This window comes from Sinohyriopsis cumingii, chromosome 4 (assembly GCF_028554795.1).
Source record: "Sinohyriopsis cumingii isolate HCF-2022 chromosome 4, ASM2855479v2, whole genome shotgun sequence".
Lineage (NCBI taxonomy): Eukaryota > Metazoa > Mollusca > Bivalvia > Unionida > Unionidae > Sinohyriopsis > Sinohyriopsis cumingii.
Window position 1 is genome coordinate 91,055,150 of NC_142964.1, and position 22,281 is coordinate 91,077,430.

The 22,281-nt window shown below is 34.8% G+C and overlaps 2 protein-coding genes across 4 annotated transcripts in view; both read left to right on the top strand.

Moving 5' to 3' along the window:
* The first annotated feature begins 1,318 nt into the window (after positions 1-1,318).
* Positions 1,319-22,281, top strand: part of LOC149801661 (protein mono-ADP-ribosyltransferase PARP16-like) — a 41,052-nt gene continuing 20,089 nt past the window's right edge. Inside the window, exons 1-4 of one of the 3 annotated variants that reach the window (XM_089955937.1) lie at positions 1,319-1,447; positions 8,079-8,320; positions 11,322-11,456; positions 13,100-13,303. In XM_089955937.1, the coding sequence (XP_089812063.1) occupies positions 8,135-8,320; positions 11,322-11,456; positions 13,100-13,303 (525 nt within the window). In that variant the 5' untranslated portion in view covers positions 1,319-1,447; positions 8,079-8,134. The other 2 variants (XM_089955938.1, XM_089955939.1) reach the window with 2 other exon arrangements.
* On the top strand, positions 17,491-19,104 carry LOC149801662 (uncharacterized). Its single transcript, XM_089954341.1, has one exon. The coding sequence runs from the start codon at positions 17,722-17,724 to the stop codon at positions 18,115-18,117; it is 396 nt and encodes a 131-aa protein (XP_089810467.1). The 5' UTR covers positions 17,491-17,721; the 3' UTR covers positions 18,118-19,104.

A 22,281-nucleotide genomic window follows, 5' to 3' on the forward strand; every position in this document is an offset into this window, starting at 1 on the left:
AAAAAACTGTTAAGTTTACAGGATAGGTCATAATGCATAATAGAGTGTTTTTGAGACATGGAACGAACTGGAGGCGTTTTATGTGAAATAGAACCATAGAAATATGTATGGATTGTATACCTTTTAAATTAATAACAGAAATATAAATATTATGTTCGACATAATTATAATTGAGATATTGTAATAACTGACAAGCTTTTATCATATTGCCTTAAATGGGAATAAAGGTTGCTTTTGACAACAAGGACAGTCATGATACGAAAACATTTAATTATTTACTTGTAAATGTGGAATGGAATTACTGTAAACTATACCTTTATTCTAAATTTTTCAAATATTTAATGATTTTCACATCAAATTGCATGCAGGAATTAGTTTACTCGACTGTCAAAGCGATGTTGAAACAATGTCGTGTGTTTATGATAGGTAAGTAAGTAATTTAAGTTGCACTTTTGTTTCCTTTTTCAAGTTACTGTATGTATTGAGCCTTTGCGATGCACATTTTCGGCATGCCAAAAGGAATTCTGTCTGTAATTGTTTATTCTGCTAATAGTATATACATTTTTAGTAACATACTAGACTTTGTTTGTTTCAAATAATAACTGAAAGCATTAAAATATAACTGAAAGTATTATTTGCTTTATGATTTCGTTTGGCAACCTGATTCTCACTTCCACAGACGCAAGATTCCATTTCGTATGCCCAAATTCCGTTTTGCAATACGAAATTACATTTATCAAAATTAGGAAAAAGTTTAAATGTTGTATTTATAACTTCAACACATATAACGAAATATTTTTTCAAGTTACTAATTTAACTGTTGATCCACTCAAGAATCAGTGTTAATTGTCTATGCTTCATTTCGCATGTAAATTTTCCAGTTTGCAATTCAAATTTGCAACAGTATTGACAGTGATCATACACATTCTACTTTTAACACTCAAATAAACTAATATCAGCATGGTGTTTGAAGTAAAATAACATTAAATAGTTGGGCAAATTAAGAAAACAAGAACCGTCGACGATAATTCCCGCAATGCATACTGCATTTACGTTTAAACCGTTTTTATATAATGAATACACTTTTGGCCAATAATTACTCTTAAACCCATATGAGGAAATTTGATGATAATTGTAAATTATTATAATATCTGGATTATAACATTCCAAACACAAAATTTATGTTTCTTTCAATAATTTCAAATATATATATAATCTAAAGAATAGTTGTATTATTTCACATTTCCATTTCGCTCCGTTTCGCAAAAATGCACTAATACTTATTTAAGATTTACCGGTTTGCATGGTAGAACCAGTCCTGAGATATGCACAACGCACACGTTTTGAAACCGGAAACACTATAACCACAACACGTCAACTTGGAACTTAAACCGACTTCCAACCTGACACTAGAGCGACGATATAAATGCGAGCGAGCTCCTAAATTGTAAGACTACAGTAGGGTCTAGACCAAAAAGTTGGTCTCTACCCTTTTTTAAAATTTGTATTTGTTTCTGACATGACTTAAATAAGACAATAAAAAGGCGATATAGTCCTACAGCTGAAATGTAGGACGTTTCCCCTGATATTTATTTGTCTTTCAAGTTTCAGTACACCCCCAAAAAATAAGTATCAGGAGAGATGGATTATTGCACCAACTGGTAAATGACAGGAAAAAGTAATTTTTCTATTGAAAACCCGTAAAATAATGTAATTTATGTAAAAGTTGGAAGAGAATGTACCAGTATTTGAACAGTTATATAATATCAAGTTTAATTTTTAAATAAAAATATTGATTTTCATTGTTTTACACAAGTTACTTCCAAATGAGATGTGTATGGTGCCATGCCATAAGACTGAACCCCTTCACTATCTTCAACTAAATTGAGCCATTGTGTGATGACAGCAAGTGTGCACATTAACCTTTACTGATATGATCCGGTAAACACTTTTATACCAGAAGATACAAAGTCATTTTCATTCCAATCAACTGCTGCAGTGGTTTGAGCATTTGCCTTAGATGTGAGAGGTTATGGGTTCGAATTCCAGCTGAGTCATACCAAAGACTGATAAAAATAGTACTAGCAGCTGCCTCACTTGATGCTCAGCATTAAGAGGTTAGTGTTAGGACTGGTCGGCCTGGTGTCAGGATAATGTGACTAGGTGGGACATAATGCTACATGTCTGCATCATGATGCCCAGTGCTAGATATCACTATAAACTGTTACACTGCAGATATCTTAGTGATATGGCGTAAAAATTGTTAAAGCTACGTAAAAAATTCCAAATCACACACACTCATTCCAATTATGTTCAGTGTATCAAAGAAATTTAATAAATAAGCAAAGTACATTATTTATACTAAAATGGATCTGTTGCTGTCACTTGCACTGTAATGACCTTAATTATAATTCCTATTGTGCAAATGACATCTGTAGCTTAGTGAATTTTTAATACCTCAAAGATAGCTAAAATTACAGAATTTGTTTTTCATGCATGAGTGATTTCATCATCATTCATATCAACATACAGAGAAACACCACTTATTTTATCGATGCTGAATAAAGTGGCCTATGTACATTAATTTGCTATGATGGTTCAGAAGTTATCAAAGCATATATTGTTTATACAGGGATAAATGTTCTGGAAGCCATTGCATGACACAGGTAAACAAACATCATCTGCATCATCCAGTTTTTCTTAAACTGTTTTCAGTTTCTACTTCAGTACTCAAAAATTCTGATAACCTGATGCTGGGGCTGCTCAAAATCTAGATTGGAATCCCCTCTCATATTCTAAGTCAGTTGCCCTTTGGGCCTGTCCAAAAAAAAGTTAACTAATTTTTTCTGAAAGAAACCTTGCACCCACCAATGAACTGTATCTATTTTAGTTTGAAGTTTTCAGACAGCACTAGTAAGTTAGTCATATTCAGCTTTTTGGTTGTCTCCAATTGTAGGTCTAACCACACTATGAAGATTTTCAGCTTAACTGTATTAAAAGCTAAAGACTTTTTGTGTAAAAGCGAAGTAAATGACCAATGAATGGGAAACAGTACCATTTCTGTTCTCCATATTTTACTTATAATTAGAACTCACTTGTATGGATAACAATGATCTGTCTGTTGATCATGCTGAGTTTGTAATGCATCACTGGTTGGATAAAGAACTGAGATCATTACATTAGATTTAAATCCATTTAGTTCAAAGAGTTTGTAGCAGCTGATTCTGTTGATACAAAGTGAGTGTTTCCAGTAATTGTGACAAATCCACAGTACTATCACATAAACTAATTACAAAACTTGAAGCTACTGTTTGTACTGATTGATATAAAAAGGTCATTGCCTTTCTGACTTATTTCTGTTTTCAACATTGCCTGAGAAACATTGCAATTTTCACAGTGTTCAGAAAATGAAACTGTAAGGCCCTCACATACTCGTACTGCCGACTAAACATGGACCTGATGGCAAAGCTGAAATTGTACAGTTGGAGATCACACGAACATAGGTGCATGCCACAATTATTCAGAATTCACCACATGAGGATGCAGAAGTTGTGGGTCCCTCTTTGGCTGAATGTTAATGAGGGTACAGTCTTGTGAAGATAATAACAAGTATAAGGGACTGTCCATTTAATTTTTCTAGATGGGGTGGGTGTGTAAAAAAATATGGCCTTGTTGATTAAGGGGATTTTTTATGTCAGGGCAAGTGATTTTCATTAAGCCACTTGCCCTAGACCTGTGCCAGAAACAAATATCTTTGAGTGCTGGAGCAATTGAAGAATGGTGGACATTAAGACCTAGAAGAAAACACTGCTTTACATGAAATAATTTGATAAGTGAATAAACTCATGAGTCAGTTTAATATGATTTCTTTCTTTTCATAATTAAATTACAGCAATTTCAATGTTGTTTCAGAATAGTAGTATGAAAGTAGGTATATTTAGGGCACATGGAATAGGAGTTGAGGCTATTGGAAATTGAGTTAGGGTTACTGATTTGTGATGTAACTTGCCCTGGATCTGTTTCTGAAAAAAATTTCTTCGATCTCTTTAAGATAGTAAAAGAGAGGTCCCTTTTGGGCACACGGAATGGGAGCCAGGGCTTTGTATTTTTTTAAGTCACTAGTCATGGGTCTGTGTTTGCAAATTTATTTCATTGAGTGCAGTACTTTATGTCTGTTTATGATATGATATGTTGAATGATTAATAAAGTCTATATTTTGAGTGAAAGAAAACACCTGCCTGTCAGAAGTACATTGTCTGGCATGATTTAAATAAATGCATAGGGATCCAGCTTCCAAGAAATCATAAGGGGGCAGCTGCATTATGACCAAAGGTAAACCAAATATGAAAGTGGATCAGTCCTTTATAAAGAAAAGAAGAATTCGCATAGAAACAGACCACTCTATTTCAGCATGTACCTAATGATTGCTATTTCATATGTATGGTGTTAAAATCATTCATGCACAAAATGAATTAGGTCATTTTCATTCTCAACACTTAGCTGAATAACTATTACAAATTTGTGTTTTTAGATTTTGCTGTAATTTAATTTGCAACAGGCAATTTTCTAGTGTTTTTTAAAGTTGGATTTAATCTACTCTAGGAAGCTTCAGTTATTAATGACCATTTTTCCTTTTCTCAGTTTGTGATGTTTTTTTTTAAAAATTTCACTGAATTGCTTCTTGGTCAGTTGTTATCTAATCAGAGCTAATTGTAAGATTTTGAGACCAAGGGCCAGGAACCACAGCCTCCTGGAACTGAGGGTCCAGCTGAAAAAAGGTGAGGGTCCAGGAGGAAAAAGTGAGAGTTCAGGTGTAAGAGAAACAAGTCAAAATAAATAGCAAAAGAATGAAAGCAAAACAGAGAGATGGAACTATTCATGTATCAAATCAATTTTGGTGTTCTTGAAGATGTGTGTGCATGGTAATAAAATGACCACACCAGGACAATAAATACTTTCTTTCATATCACACATTGTAACCCAGTTTCGTCACCAATGCACATCGTTTAAGTCAATGTATGAAACCACAAATAGCTGATACAAATATCAACTAATAGTATCATTATGTAGATTTTGAATTTTTCTGACTGGTAGAGGTCAGAGCCTTCTATGCACCTTGACTCTACCCTTGAATCACATGTAAGTGCATAATTTAAATGTGAACTCTTGGTAAACTCACACATTCACACCCATAAGTGCCTACAAGTGAAGTTACTATACTAGGTGCCACAGTCGGGTGGATTGATATGCACGGACAGACAGTTTCTCAGTTAACTTTGCCTGTACATATCAATCACTTAATTTGGGTTGCTAATGCCTCAGTTTGATTATATATCTGTGAACAAATTCATTTGTGGTTTTCAGTTTCCACCAACACAATCTTGAACTATGCCATGATTATTTTATCCTCAGTCGATACAGAGTGCAGTATTTTAATTATATTGAGATTGCTTTGTGGCGCCATGAAGTGTTTTGAATAGAGATATATTCATGAATGTAACTGTAATGAAATTTTACTGGTGCTGCCATGCAGACTGGTTACTATTAATATGGTTCCAACAACAATTCTGGTTGGTGTGCCTGTAATGGTTGCTGTGGTTGTGATACCCGCACACACACATTTCTATTTTTGCAAGTAGTGTGTATTTGATCTTGCAGCTTTTGTTCCTATTCAGTTACTTTTTTCACATAGTAAGTTTGAGGGGAAATCATAGTTCTTCTGTTAATAATGTGATCACCAAGTATAATTGCTCCATAAGCTGACATTCTTCAGGTACAACATGCACATGCACTTCTTACTAATGGTTCTTTTCTTACTGGTACAACTGTGATACAATAGTAGAAAATATCATTGGGGGAATATTTACACAGATTTCAGGTTGCTGTGAAAATTTCAGGTCATTATCGACAATAACACCTTAGACTTTTTCTTCTGTGATTTTATTCCATACAGCTAGCAGTTAGCTAACTGTCTGTTTTCCCCAAGTTGTAGATCTTGATTGAATTTACTTCCAAAATGATTTTGAATCTTATCCCTTATTCTTAGCTAATCTTTCCTCAAACTTATATTTTCTCATTCTGCTCACTTTCATGAAGATGTTCCTATCAACTGTGAATAGTTTGTATATTTGTGTAGCATTTGGTTTGGTTTTGGTGTTTTACAGCACAGAAACACAAGCTGATTATTTAGTGTCAGGGCAGTTGGAGTAAAATGCCCAAACTAATAATTTGGTAGCTGACCATGGCCACAGTGATGGTAAGACCTGCTCCTCTCTGGCATGCTAACCACCGAGTTACCTTGGCTTCTTTGAGTAGATTTATGGTTCATATACCTAATCCATGCTCATATTCTGCATTAGTGCAAATAATGATGATGTCTTTGCAAATATTTTTAATGATTTCTTTTTTAATGGAGCATTTAGAATAATCAGCCAAATTTCCTTGATGAACTGAAAAGTCATTGTTCCAAGAAAATTCATACAAATGACCAGTTTTCAATTCCCAAGGACTTCTGTATTTGGTGTTTTAAATGAAATTTTATGCATGAAGGACAAAAAGCGTCCTTACCCTATCCATCTCAGTTTTGGTATAGGAAAACATATGTTCCCATTCCCTTCACCTAGTAGTATGGTTTATACTGATCAAATGAGTCACCATAAAATGTGGACTTTGCTTATGTTTGAAGAATACACTGACTAATGCTAAAATTTAAATTGATTTTGTTCCTTTCAAATTGAAATGCATTTATCATTTCTTTATAAATTGTTTGTGTAAAATACTTTAAATTGTTTGTGTAAAATACCTTAAATTGTTTGTGTAAAATACCTTAAATTGTTTGTGTAAAATATCGTAAATTGTTTGTGTAAAATACCTTAAATTGTTTGTGTAAAATACCTTAAATTGTTTGTGTAAAATATCGTAAATTGTTTGTGTAAAATACCTTAAATTGTTTGTGTAAAATATCTTAATTTGTTTATGTAAAATACCTTAAATTGTTTGTGTAAAATACCATAAATTGTTTGTGTAAAATACCTTAAATTGTTTGCATCAAAGATATTAATTGTTTGTGTAAAATATCTAGATTGTTTGTGTAAAATACCTTAAATTGTTTGTGTCAAATACCTTAAATTGTTTGTGTCAAATACCTTAATTGTTTGTGTGTAAAATGCCTTATCTAGATCTCTAGCTGACTTTATGGTTGTCTCTGTTAAATTCTATGATCTACTCCTTACATAGTTAGAGGGTTTGACCAGTTGCTTCATTGTTTTGAATAAGTCTGAATTTTTTGCAGTAGTTTTGAAGGTAGAAACAATAAATATTACCTATATGGCAGAATTCACTTTTGTCTTCTACCAGTGAAATTTCCACAAATTGAACAAAAAAATAAATATAATGTAGCATGCTACCAATGGCAGAGTCTCACTGCTTTAGCTTGATTTGTTGGTTACTTGGCCCGGCAACCCAGATCTGGCTGAGTTTTGCACTAACCAGATATACCCAGCTTGGCCAGGTTTTAAGATAAAGATTTTCTCTGTCCATATCAGTCACCTCCACCCCCAGCCATAAAAACAAACTTAAGAAAAACAACCAAACACTTGTTTGGGTTGATAAAATTTCATGGTGGGAGAGGGGGTGGGATGACCAGACAGAATGGGGGTAGAGAACCCCAGCCAGCTAAAAACTGACCCAGGCAAATTGTTTCGTGCTAAGCCAAATTTTCATAACCATCCATCCCTTTGTTGAACCAAAAAGAACAACAACATTTATTCTAAACTTTTTGTCAGATGAAGTTGATTAAACTAACATTTTAGTTAACAAACAATTTGTTATGGGAACAACATCTGCAAATTTAATGTGATCATCATGTGGAAATTCTATTCAGTGATTGAAAGTCATTTGGAGGATACGGCAGTTTAAGACAGAAATTTGTTAATGTTTTAAATTAAATTCTTGTTGACCTGGCACAACTTAGTACATGTTCTTTTGTTAGGTATAGCCTGACATTATTACCGGTAATCTATTAAAATGTAAACTTACATAGATTCATTGTTTGTATTAGAATTTCCATTCATGAACAGGCTCTACTGAAACCAGTGCTGGATGACAGGATTGTGATTGTAATGGCACAGAGATTATGGCTGAAGAGGAAAAAGCCAGCTGGGTTTTCATCAGGAAGAGTATTCAAGAAGATGTTCTTGCCATGGATTTACAGTGGAGTCTTTTTGTTGCAGCCTTAATGAGTTATAGACATGATTCAGTACTCCGCCCATTTCCACCTGCATTTCTAAATGGACATGATGAGAAAGATATCAAGTCCTTGGTAAATTTTATGTTGAAAGTTACATTTTTTTACCTCAAATTAGCATCAAGTGAAGTATTAATGGAAATCACATGTGTTGTTCATATTATTTCCAAGGAATGCATAGACTGATATGAAAAATGAGCACCTGTATACATTGTACATACATGTCTTGGCAGTAAAGGGAATCTGATGCAGCATTCCTTCATGGTAAGTTCCTTCATTATAACACCATTCCTTTTATAGGGCCAGTATTACCATGGGTCATTTTTCATTATTTAATAGTAAAATGACACAGATAATGTACTCCTTTATAAGGTGGTCTCACTGTAATGTGATGTACTTTGGTTCTTATGGACAGTGTTATAATGAGGGAGTACTTTATTTGGATAACAAGATTGTATTTATCCTAAAAAAGTAAAAGTTTGGGTTCAGAAAGGCAAAATTGACTTCATTTTCTTGTGTATTTTTTCCTGTATGTTATCTCTGTAGGTCTTTTAAGTATTTCCAAACATTTAAAAAGATATTATATATGCTCTTCATCCCAAGTTACTATCTTTTCGAAATATCTTTCAAGAGAAATCTGGCAATGCTAAATTTTTGGGATTAATTGCAAATGACTCAGGCTGAAATTTTGTCATATACAATATCAAAGCAATATTTATATATACATTAAAAACTTATGAAGGCAATATTTGTATATCAAGACAATATTTATAGGGGCCACGAGTGGTCTAAAGCGCTCTCTGTTACAGATCACTGCCATCTCGCTTTGTTCGAGTCTCGAATTCAGCCAATGTGGGTATGTGAGAAAGCTTGCCAGTAGCTTCTCGTGGGTCGGTGGTTCTTTTCGGGGTTTTCCCGGGTTCTTCCTCCACCGTTAATACTGGCCACCATGTATAGCCTATCGTGTGCTGAGAAAGGGCGTTAAACCCCACAACAACAACAACAACATTTATATATCCATTAAAAACATATGAAGACAATATTTATATATAAATTAAAAACACGTATCAAGGCAAAATTTATGTTTACATTAGAAACATGTCAAGGCAATATTTATATATAAATTATAAACATATCAAGGTAATATTTATATATCCATTAAAACATATCAAGAAAATATTTATATATCCATTAAAAACATATCAAGGCAATATTTATACGTACATTAGAACATAACAAGGCAATATTTACATACACATTAAAAACATATCAAGGCAATATTTATGTATCCATTAAAAAAATATTAAGACAATATTTATGTATAAATTAAAAACATCAAGGCAATATTTATGTATACATTAAAACATCAAGGCAATATTTATTTATACATTAAAAACATAACAAGGCAATATTTATATATACATTAAAACATATCAAGGCAATATTTATATATCCATTAAAAACATATCAAGGCAGTATTAATGTATCCATTTAAAACATATCAAGGCAATATTTATATATCCATTAAAAACATATCAAGATAATATTTATATAAACATTTAAACATTAAGGCAATATTTATATATACGTTAAAAACATATTAAGGCAATATTTATATATACATTAAAAACATTAAAACAATGTCTATTTATAAATTAAAAACATATAGAGACAATATTTATTTATGTATTCGAACATATATAAGCATTTGTTATGTATATTTGATTTGTTTTTAATTGTTTATTTTTAATTTTTTAAAATTCCATTACTTGCTATTGTAATGTAATTTTATTTACTGGATTTGACATTTACCAGAAATTCAGTTCAGTTCTGTTTGACGGGACAGTTTTTCATAAACAATTAATAATAGAAACTTTGTATCTAATGCTGACCTAGTTTCTGATCTTGATTCAGAACCAGTAAGAGTTGACGTAAACAACTTTTTTTTGTTTATTCTTTCTCGGAGTAAGATTTATAAAGTGAAATCACAGCCATACTTGGAGTATGTGACAAATAACGTGTATCAATTAGGTTTTTCCAGTGGATTGACCCACATTCAGGCATCTGTTTTATGTTGTAGCTAGATTTATTATTGATGTTTTGAGAAAATAGTTATTACTTGCCTTAACACTTGAGAATTCAAAGTGTTTTATGTTGTGACCAGTTTTGGGGCTAATTATTCTGTTTAATTTAATTTATTTGGATTACAAGTTTGTTTTCACTGGAAATACTAGTGCTCTTAATTAATTCTTGGACAAAGACAGTTTTCGATATTTACACAGAATTCAAACACTGGAATATTATTTTCTGTGATTCAACAAAGAAATGTTGACACATCAGTATGACACTGACCACAGCATATGTCTTGCCTTCCATTTTGGATTTCATTGGGATTTGAACTCAGTTTCATTAGGACTTTTTACTACTAGGACTTCTAGTTTTTAATTGTTTGATTATTCTTGGATTATTTTTTGGATTTTATTCGTAAAACCATAAGTTCTTTTTCTCATTTTTACCTTGTTTTTCTAGGGAATAAAACTATTTGTTAAATTTTACAATGCTTTTGGTCTTTACATTTTTCTTGTTACTTTGAAAGAGCTCAAACACGTAATACATTATTTATGTATACATTAAAAGTATATCAAAGTAATATTTATATATAAATTTAAACATGAATAAGCATTATTTATTTATGCAGTAATATATCAAAGCAATATTTATGTATACATAAAACATCAAAGCAATATGTATGTACACATTAAAAACATATCAAAACAATATTTATGTATACATTAAAAACATATCAGGGCAATATTTATTTATACATACAAAATATATCAAGGCAATATTTATGTATACATTAAAAACATCAAGGCAATATTTATATATACATTAAAAATATATCAAGGTATTATTTATATATATATTAAAAACATATATAAGCAGTATATACATATACATTAAAAGTATATCAAAGCAATATTTATGTATACATCTGAACATAAGCAATATTTATGTATACATTAATTTCTCAAAGCAGTATTAAATATAATTAAAGACATGTTTTTAATTGCAGGAGAAAGTTGTAGAAACAGTTTCTGCTTTGTCTGACTTGAAGCATTGTAGCAGTTTCTCAACACAAGCTTTGAATTTGATGAAATGGGTCCTTGATTCCAAATCCTTCAGTTTAAAGACATTGAATAAAGCACAGGTAAAACATTTGATGCTGAGAATATGTTGACAGGCGGCATTGAAAGAGCAGCTTAGACATCAACATCAAGCCTTTTTGATGTTAGCTTAATTTTTCTAATACAGTAACCATTGAATGTAGTTATGATGCCTGATGAATGCATCTGGATTTGTATTGCTCATTGTGAGTGATTGTAGGCCACTGTGACCTTTTTTACAGTGATTATGTATTTAAAGTAATTAAATGTCTGGGAGTATTTATTTTAAAGGTACTACCACCATAAATCAAAATAGAACACAATGACACATTCTTGATGCTGCAGTGATTATGGCATTCTTTTGCATTTATTTCCATCTCTCTGACAATGTTGTAATTACACTTGTGAAAACTGATGGGCACATTTATCTTGAGTTTTCTGCTAACCACAGGGGAAAGCAAATCACAGTGGTGTACTTTTTATGTTCTGATTACTGGATAAGCTAAGTTTTCATGTTAGTTCTATTTCTCTAACATTTTTGTAAAGTCATGAAATGTTTTGAAAACATTCATTCTTTTTTTAGACTGGTATTCACACTTTTAAACAGTAGGTCGCCATGGCCTGTTTTTCTTGCTGTAGTGACTTTGCAATGTATTTATAATATAAACTAATGGAGAAATTCTTGTTTACTTGAAATAAATTGTTTTCAAAGTATTTTTAATATATACTCTGATGTGAAATTGGTTGGTTTTTAATTGAAATAAATTGTTTTCAAGAGTAACTCTATGTAATATTAAGCCAAAATTTGATTTAAAATGTTAAATTCATTGGACGCCTCTACTCCATTCGCATGGAAGTGCCTTTTGATGCCTCTAGACGCCAGCTGTAAACATCAGCCATTTTGAGCTGGTTTTCGTAGCGCCGCTTCGGGGAAAACCCACCTATTAGATACTACATTCATTTCTGCGAATGACAATTACGTCAGATCACGTGGTCGCTATTCATGCACTGGTCAATATCTGCTATTTAAAGTAACTGGGTCATAATCTCCACTCTCCAAAATGGCGGTCGCGGATTTCATTCAGTACTTACGAAGTTTTCACAATTAGAATCACAACTATGAAAGATTCAATAACTTAGGTAAAGGTTCTGATATTGATGTAAGCAGCAATTAGTTTTTATAAATTATCAAATTCAGATGACTTAGTGATGTAGACGCAGATGAAAAACATGTAAATTTCGAGTATGGGAAATGGCAGCTACGGTTGGTCACGCGGCCTCACTGACATGACGGTGAACGAGTTCTCTCAAGATTTTAAAGCACATAAAAAATTCTTCCGTGAAAAATAATTACATAGCTATAACAATCGGACTTTACTCTTAAATTTTTCCACATATAATAGATGTGTACCAAAAATGTAAAATGGTTAAAATTGCTGTTAAACGTAACATACACTACATTGCTTAACAGTTCACAGGCAGGCCTATGCGTATGCGGTCAGCTAGTTTGTAACAGATGTTCTGTTTATAGCGTGCTGCACTTTGTCACTATGCTCTGTTAGGTAAAGGGTTAAGCATGCTTTATGTAATCAAAGGTAAGAAAGCTTATGTTAGATTTTTTTTAATACTCTTTTACAATGAATTTTATGACATTACCTAAGTTACAATTCATTTTTCAAATTAACAGTTCCAAGAGGTGAGGCGGAAAACTGGAGATACAGGGGATGTGCCAGTTCCCAACTATATTTTTGAAGTTTTGCCAAGTGATTTGGCTCAAGAAAAATTTGAACAGATTCGAAGGGGCAGACAACTTTTATATGGTTACCATGGCAGCAGAAGTGAAAATTTCTATTCTATATTGCATAATGGTCTTGCATCACACATGAATAAGGTACATAGTTTGATTTTTGTGTTGTTTTTATATAATTGATAAAACAAAAATAGTAATAACAACTTTTGTTTTCCATCTGATACCAGTTTTGTGTTATTATAGATTGTGTTTTATGGCACAGCTTAAGGACACACCACTTTATAACACTACGGCATGTTAATGGAGTATGTTGTACACAAAGCTACAAACAATAATGAAATATAATAAAATTAAACTGTAATTTATTTAGTGCTAGGCAATGAATTGCTGCTTTTTCTAATTTTGATAATTCATTGGAATGGAATTCCAGAAATAGTTTTCACTGCCCTTCATTAGACATCAATAATATTATGGCCAAGAAATTTGAGCTAATGTTAGATGCCTGCTTGGTCTAGTGGTAAGTGTAGCCACTTTGCATGCAGATGAACCAAGTTCAAATCCCCCTATTTGCATATAATTTTTCTTTCTTTTTTTTAGCTGCTTTATCTTGAATTAGGAAGGAGAATCAGGTTATTACTTAACATTTTCTGTGTAATTATACACAGGACACAACAGAACATAAACTACACAGCTAACACAGGATACAATGAGAAATCTCTTTCTTCAGTCTCTTGTACATTTTGCTAGCCAACACATTTGAGCACAGAAATAAAAAGAAAATTTGCTTGCTCCAAGTAAATAATATATATTTCATCTTCCAGTTAAAAAACCTGGGTATTTTCACTTGTGATTTCACCCACTTGATAAAATATGTGAATCACTATTTCAGGCAAATATCCTCAATACATTTAGTTCTAATGAGCCACACCCACTTGATAACATGTTACTCATTTCAAGGAAATATCCTCAATATATTTTATTCTCATTAGCCTCATCCACTTGATAAACTATTGAATCACTAATTTCAAGTGAATATCCTCAACATATTTTGTTCTCATTAGCCACACCTACTTGATAAACTATTGAATCACTCATTTGAAGTGACTATCCTCAATATATTTTGTTTTCATTAGCCACACCAACTTGATAAACTATTGAATCGCTCATTTCAAGCGAATAGCCTCAACATATTTTGTTCTCATTAGCCACACCCACTTGATAAACTATTGAATCACTAATTTCAAGTGAATATCCTCAATGTATTTTGTTCTCATTAGCCACACCTACTTGATAAACTATTGAATCACTCATTTGAAGTGAATATCCTCAATATATTTTGTTTTCATTAGCCACACCAACTTGATAAACTATTGAATCGCTCATTTCAAGCGAATAGCCTCAACATATTTTGTTCTCATTAGCCACACCCACTTGATAAACTATTGAATCACTCATTTGAAGTGAATATCCTCAATATATTTTGTTCTCATTAGCCACACCCACTTGATAAACTATTTAATCACTCATTTCAAGCGAATAGCCTCAATATATTTTGTTCTCATTAGCCACACCCACTTGATAAACAACTGATCACTCATATCAAGCAAATATCCTCAATATATTTTGTTCTCGTTAGCCACACTCACACCCACTCGATAAGATGTGTTAATCACTAATTTCCAGCATATATCCTCAATATATTTTGTTCTCATTATCCAGAAATTAATATCAAGGGTACCTTGTACTGTAAATCAACTGGAAGAGTTTTGATTGTTATTGGTCATAGTTGTTCCCAGGGGGTAAATTCCCATGAGCTTGGAACTTGTTTTTATATACACCAGTCAGAACACTTGGGGCTTTCCTATAAAATAAATTCACAATTTAAATCCATTAATGGTGTGTAAAAATTGGAAATTGCAAGAAAATGGCTGAGAAGTTAGTCATATGATGAAGTGCACTGGGGAAAACAGCTGTGCCAAAATGCTGTATACTACTCCTTTGGGATCATTCTCACAAGTTAAGTGAAAGAATGTCTTCAGATATGTTCCAAATTTAAAAGAGAAACTTGGGAACATTTCAGACAAGAACTAATTACATTAAGTAGCCAAAATGAATGCTGTAATATTGTGTGAAGTCACATGACAGCATTTGGTAAATGAGATGTATGCACATGCAGTGACAGCTTCTGTTGTATTTCCTAGGTATTTTTTATGATCTTTTGGCAGAAAGGATGTTCAGATTGTGAATAAACCTTTATACAGATATAGGTAACTTGTAAACAGACATATTTTTGGGTTAAAAAACTACACTTATTAGTATCAGTGTAAGTCAGTACACATTTTGTTGGAAAGTTTGCTTCCTACATTTTGTTAGTAAGTTTGCATTCTCATTGGGTTTTACCTATGGTATGTTAGAAGTTTTATATTCCCATCTTAAGTTGGACTTGTTACAGTGTCTGTCTCCTTGTCTGTGAAATTTTGCTTGTCTGTCCATAATACATAACGTTCAGAGCAATTTTCTTAAACTTTTACTGGTGTATGTATCATGACTAGAAAGTGTGCAGTATGCCACAACCATTGCCTCATGTTCAAGGTTACAGCAAGGAAAAATGTGACTTGCATCCTACTGCGGAGTAATACATTTGTACAACTCAAAATACATTTGAATGAAACTTTAATCACTTATATATCATAACTTGACAGAATTTTTCATACAGCAGCCTTTTATACTACCTTAAGGTCAAGGTCAGGACAAGGGAAACATGTAAATCAGTAACCTCTGTCCATGTCCAAGTATACTGTTTGAACAAATCAGGATATTAAAAGGAACATTTTTTTGGTCTTGTTTTATATTTTGATTTGACAGCGTCTTGTGTAGTCAGTCATACTTGATGTCTGAAGGTCAAGGTCATGCAGGATTATGCAGTGTTCTGTTTCCATCTCAGTCTGTTATTTTTTACCCCTACATATACTGTGATAAAACTTAACCCAGCTCCACACCTTACCATATAATAGTCAGATCTCTAACTCAGAGATCAACAAAAAAGTAGGGAAAAGGTAATGAGCTGGTACATCTTATACCAGTTGTGGTACCTGCATTTTTGTGTACTAAGAAATTGTATTTTTTCTGATCATTATCCCAGTTGTCTTGTACCATAAAATCTAGATAATATATACATACATGAAGTGATATATCAAGAATAAGTGATAATGGATGTCACAGAATTAGGCAAAGAAATAACTTGGTTTTGTCTTAGAACTATTCGACTATTTCTCGTTGTACATGCGTACAACGTTATCTAGGGTGAATGTGTTTTTCCAGGTAAGCAACTGTATTAACATGTACCTAGCCAGAGATTACTTGTGACGAGGTAACATGACTAACATGATATGCACAGGTATTCTACCCTGACTTGTACTCACTCTCCTATGGATTTAAGTAAGATCAATTTCTGAAACCAGACTGGTTGTTTCTGGATCACGTCAAGGAGTGTACACTCTCCATTGTTCTCCAGCCATAGGGCTGACTGTTATTGTAGCTGATTGTGACTGTCACTGTGACTGTGTCTGTCGCTATGAAGTGTGATTGTCAATGTGACTGTGAATATGACTAGAGCTGTCTGAAGCTGTCCGAAGCCGTCTAAAGTTGTTTAGAGCTGTCAGGAGTTTCCAGAATATTTTATGCTGTGTGCTGTCGATACGTATGTATGTATGTACGTATGTCTGTGCCATGGACGTAGACGTAGCAGATTAAAAAAAGGTGCTGTATGCTGTCTGTACGTGTAATGTATGACTACTCATGGTGGATTCATAAAGGGTGCGAGCAGTCGATAAGAGTGTGGGCCAACCCAAGGAATCGTGCGACGGTACAAGGGGTCTAGAAGCATACGTTTGGATGAGTTGTTGTTCCATTGCATTTTTATATCCATAGATTATTTTGAATCTTCGTTATGTTCATAAGATTATTTTGAATCTTAGTTGTGTTCATAAGATTATTTTGAATCTTAATAGAATTCATATTCGAGATTATGTGAATCTCTCTTATAGTGTAAAATACTGTTTGAAGCGTATCTGCAGTCCATGAGGTTTCTTGGATCTGTACTTCATATTGATTTAATATTTTTGGTTTATTTTCGATGTGTGAATGTTGTGTAGAGTGATTTGAATAAATTGTATGTTCAGAGTGTGAGAGAATCATTGTATTTTTACATCATATTTTTATCATTATTAATTCATTCATAAATTTCCATCTTTCTCACATTGTGTTTGTCTTATTCATTTAGTCCAAAAACCCACTCAGTTTTTATTCTGCGACAATGGTGTCAGAAGTGGGATCTTTGGATTAAGTGAATTGTCATCATATTGTTTGTGAAAGTCTACACTTATTGTTTATATTCGAGTGTCACCTTCTTGACAAGATAATCGTCAAGTAGGTGTTTATTTTGTTTAGTAGTTGTAGGTCTTTGGGTCTAGTATAAATACTTATTCATTTTTGTTTTGGTTGCCTTCATCAGGAACAGTTTCTTTTGTAAAATTACATTTGTTTTGTTACTTTTAATCATGTCATCCCTTAAGGACTTGGTCACCTTAGGCAAAGAACTTGGGTATGAGGGAGAAAGTTTAAGGGAATTTATTAAGGAGGAACAAGCCCGGGAGAGGGATGAAAGGGTAAAGGCGAGGGAATTAGAAAGGGAAGACCAAGCCCGGGAGAGGGATGAAAGGGTAAAGGCGAGGGAGTTCGAAAGGGAAAAAATAGAATTAGAGAAGGAAAAGATAGAGTTAGAAAAACAGGCCAAAAAGGAAAAGATAGAATTAGAAAAACAGGCTGAAAGGGAAAAGATAGAGTTAGAAAAACAGGCCGAAAGGGAAAGGATAGAATGGGAAAGGGGAGCTGAGAGGGAGAAGATAGAGTTAGAAAAACAAGCAAGGTTAGAAGCTTTGGAGGTAGAAGATTAAGGCAACGAGATCATGAATGTAAGGTAGAGTTAGCAACAGCTAGAAAAGGAGAACACGATTCTGCCTCTAGTAAATTAAAGGGTCCCAAACTACCCCCCTTTGATGATGAAAAAGATAACATGGATAGTTATCTTCATCGGTTTGAGCGGTATGCCGAGAACCAGAAGTGGAGTCGAAATGACTGGGCACTGCATCTCGGTGCTTTATTAAAAGGTAAACTGCTGGATGTGTACTCGCGACTTCCTAGAGACAATGTGTTCAATACGACGTCCTGAAGGAAGCACTTCTAAAAAGGTACGAGCTGACTGAACAGGGTTTTCGTAAAAAGTTTAGGTATAGCAAGCCCGAGAAGGGAGAAACCTTTGATCAGTTCATTGTTAGAATAGCGAACTATTTTCAGCGGTGGATTGAATGCAGCAAAGCAGTGAAAACGTTTGAAGGGTTGACTGATTTCTTGCTCAGAGATCAATTGTTGATCACAGTTAGGCGGGAACTAAGTCAGTTTCTGAAAGAGAAAGTCTATTCAAACGTACAGGATATGGCTAAACAAGCCAATTTCTATGCCGAGGCTCATGGGGGAACCCAGAACATGGTTTCAAAAGATTTTAAGTCTGGAAACCAGTCTACGAGACCGATGCCTAGGGAGCTTGTGAAATCAGCTGAGGCAAGTAGGTCAGTTAGGGATACAGGTCGTCAGGGTATACAATGTTTTTTGTGTAAGGAATGGGGTCATGTTCAAATAAAATGTCCTAAAAGAAAGGGACTTATGCATAAGGTAGCCGTGGCTATACAGAGTAAAAGTATATCTGGTAATATGGTGCAGGTAGAACCAGGTATTCATACACTTAGCACGTGTCTTTTCCCCGAAGCGCGAGTACCAACTGCGAGAGGTTTCGTGAACGGTCAAGAAGTCGTAGCATTACGTGACACTGGTTGCACGGCTGTAGTGATCAAACATAGTCTCGTGCAGGATAACCAAATGCTCGGGTGGGAGTCCCATGTATGCTACTTGATCAAATGATTGGTCGCATTCCCGTAGCAAGGATCATGGTAGAAACACCTTTCCTAACCGGAACTGTAGATGCCCTTTGTATGGAAAACCCTATTTACGATCTGACGATCGGTAATGTTGAAGGTTCCCGTCTTCCAACCATGGCAGATTTCAGGATACCTTTGGCCCAGGCAGTCGAAACGCAAGTGCAAACCAGGTGAGAGAAAAACGCGTTTCAGAAATTAATAGTCCCTGAGTTGATCTCCGGAATTTCGCGTGATGAATTCAAACGAGAACAAGAACGTGACGAATCCATCAAAACTGTTATTGAGAAAATCGCGTCCGGCGCAGTTAGACCCTGCAAGGGTGGGGGCAGCTCGAGATTCGTTTGTAGGAACGGGCTAATTCATAGGGAGTTTATCACTCCGGAGGGTAAGAGGTATTGGCAAGTGGTCATACCCCAGAGATACAGATCTCACTTAGGGTGGCCCATGAGTCTAGCATGGCAGGAGACCTAGGTAAGGCGAAGACCACCAGTAGAGTAGTCACTGAATTCTACTGGCCTGCTGTTAATGGCGATGTCACACGGTTCTGTAGGTCTTGTGACGTATGCCAGAAAACCATATGTAAGGGAAGGGTTACAAGGGTGCCCTTGGGACAGATGCCAGTAATAGAAACACCATTTAAAAGAGTGGCGGTGGATATTGTAGGCCCAATACGACCAGTTACTGAAAGGAAGAACCGGTATATTCTTACGCTTGTGGATTACGCAACCAGATATCCCGAAGCTGTAGTGTTACCAACTATTGAAACGGAACGGGTGGCTGAAGCATTGGTTGACATCTTCAGTAGAGTAGGGGTGCTAGAAGAAATCCTTACGGATTGTGGTGCCCAATTCACCTCCGACCTCATGGGTGAAATAAGTAGGCTGTTATCAATCAAACAGCTAAACACTACCCCATACCATCCGATGTGCAATGGACTGGTAGAGTAATTTAATGGTACCCTTAAGGGTATGCTACGGAAGATGTGCGTGGAACGTCCGCAAGACTGGGACCTCTATTTGAACGCGGTTCTGTTCGTGTACTGTGAAGTACCGCAAGAAAGTTTAGGGTTTTCACCCTTTGAATTGCTGTACGGAAGAACAGTTCGAGGCCCGATGCGGATACTACGCGAACTATGGACAGGTGACATCGCGAGCGAGGAAATAAAAACTACATACCAGTACATGTTAGATCTGCGAAAGAAACTGGAAAGTACATGCCAGATGGCACGTGACGAATTAATGAAATCGGGACGCAGATATGCCAAGTATTATAACTGCACAGCGCGAAATAGTTGTTGTTGTTGTTGTAGGGTTTAATGCCATTTTTCAGCACAAGATAGGCTATACATGGCAGCCAGTATAATTGGTGGAGGAAGAACCCTGGAAAACCCTGGGAAGAACCACCGACCCACGAGAAGCTACTGGCAGGCTTTCTCACGTACCAACGTTAGCCGAGGCTGAGACTCGAACTCACGCAGACAGAGTTGACAGCGCGAAATAGGAAATTTCTTGTAGGAGATCAGGTTTTATTGCTTCTTCCTACTAGCACAAATAAGTTACTAGTCCAGTGGAAAGGTCCCTACGAAGTTAAGGAGGTCAAGAATGACATGGACTATAAAATTGACATAGACGGTAATTTAAAGACATTCCATGCTAACATGCTTAAATTGTACATCAAGAGACAGAGCGACAATGTAGAAAAAGGGGTCTTGAATGTCGTTTGTACAGCAATCATAGACAACAACGTAGTAGAGCGGAGACCGCCACAGGATATAGCTTTTTGCACGCTGAAAGAGAAACTAATCAGTGCACCTATATTAAAATTGCCAGATGCTAGCAAACCCTTTATTTTTAAGAACAGATGCCTCTGAAACTGGGTTGGGAGCAGTTTTACTGCAAGAGCAAGATAACAATAAGTTACCTGTAACTTACTCGAGTAGAAAATTGCTACCCAGGGAGAAAAACTATTCCGTGATTGAGAAAGAGTGTTTGGCCATAGTGTGGGGAATTGGGAAGTATCATGCATATCCTTTTGGGAGAGATTTCATTCTTGAGACTGATCACCAACCCCTACTGTATTTAAACAAGGCCAAGGTCGCTAACGCTCGATTGATGCTTTGGGCACTGACACTACAACCCTATCGCTTCCGTGTAGAGGCAATAAGAGGAGTTGAAAATATAGGGGCAGACTACTTGAGTAGGGCATGATTGGAAATTTGGATAAATTTTTACCCAGTATAGAAAATCCAGATTGCAGTATTACCAGTGTAAATAGTGTAACATATCGTTAGTAGTTATTTTTCTTTTATTCTGTGAGGGTTTTTAAAAAAAAATGTGTACATTTTTTTTTCTCTTTGGGGTAGGTATTGTCACAGAATTAGGCAAAGAAATAACTTGGTTTTGTCTTAGAACTATTCGACTATTTCTCGTTGTACATGCGTACAGCGTTATCTAGAATGAATGTGTTTTTCCAGGTAAGCGACTGTATTAACACTTGTGACGAGGTAACATGACAACATGATATGCACGGGTATTCTACCCTGACTTGTACTCACTCTCCTATGGATTTAAGTAAGATCAATTTCTAAAACCAGACTGGTTGTTTTTGGATCATGTCAAGGAGTGTACACTCTCCATTGTTCTCCAGCCATAGGGTTGACTGTTATTGTAGCTGATTGTGACTGTCACTGTGATTGTGTCTGTCGCTATGAAGTGTGATTGTCAATGTGACTGTGAATATGACTAGAGCTGTCTGAAGCTGTCCGAAGCCGTCTAAAGTTGTTTAGAGCTGTCAGGAGTTTCCAGAATATTTTATGCTGCGTGCTGTCGATGCGTATGTATGTACGTATGTCTGTGCCACAGACGTAGACATAGCAAATTATAAAAAGGTGCTGTATGCTATTTGTACGTGTAACGTATGACTGTACTCGTGGTGGATTCATAAAGGGTGCAAGCGGTCGATAAGAGTGTGGGCCAACCCAAGGAATCATGCGACTGTACAAGGGGTCTAGAAGTATACGTTTGGATCAGTTGTTGTTCCATTGCATTTTTATTTTTTGAATCTTAGTTGTGTTCATAAGATTATTTTGAATTGTAATAGAATTCATATTTGAGACTATGTGAATCT

Bases quoted from the DNA above. Each gene is read 5' to 3' on its own strand.
- LOC149801662 (XM_089954341.1), top strand. From the start codon at position 17,722: ATGTCATCCCTTAAGGACTTGGTCACCTTAGGCAAAGAACTTGGGTAT.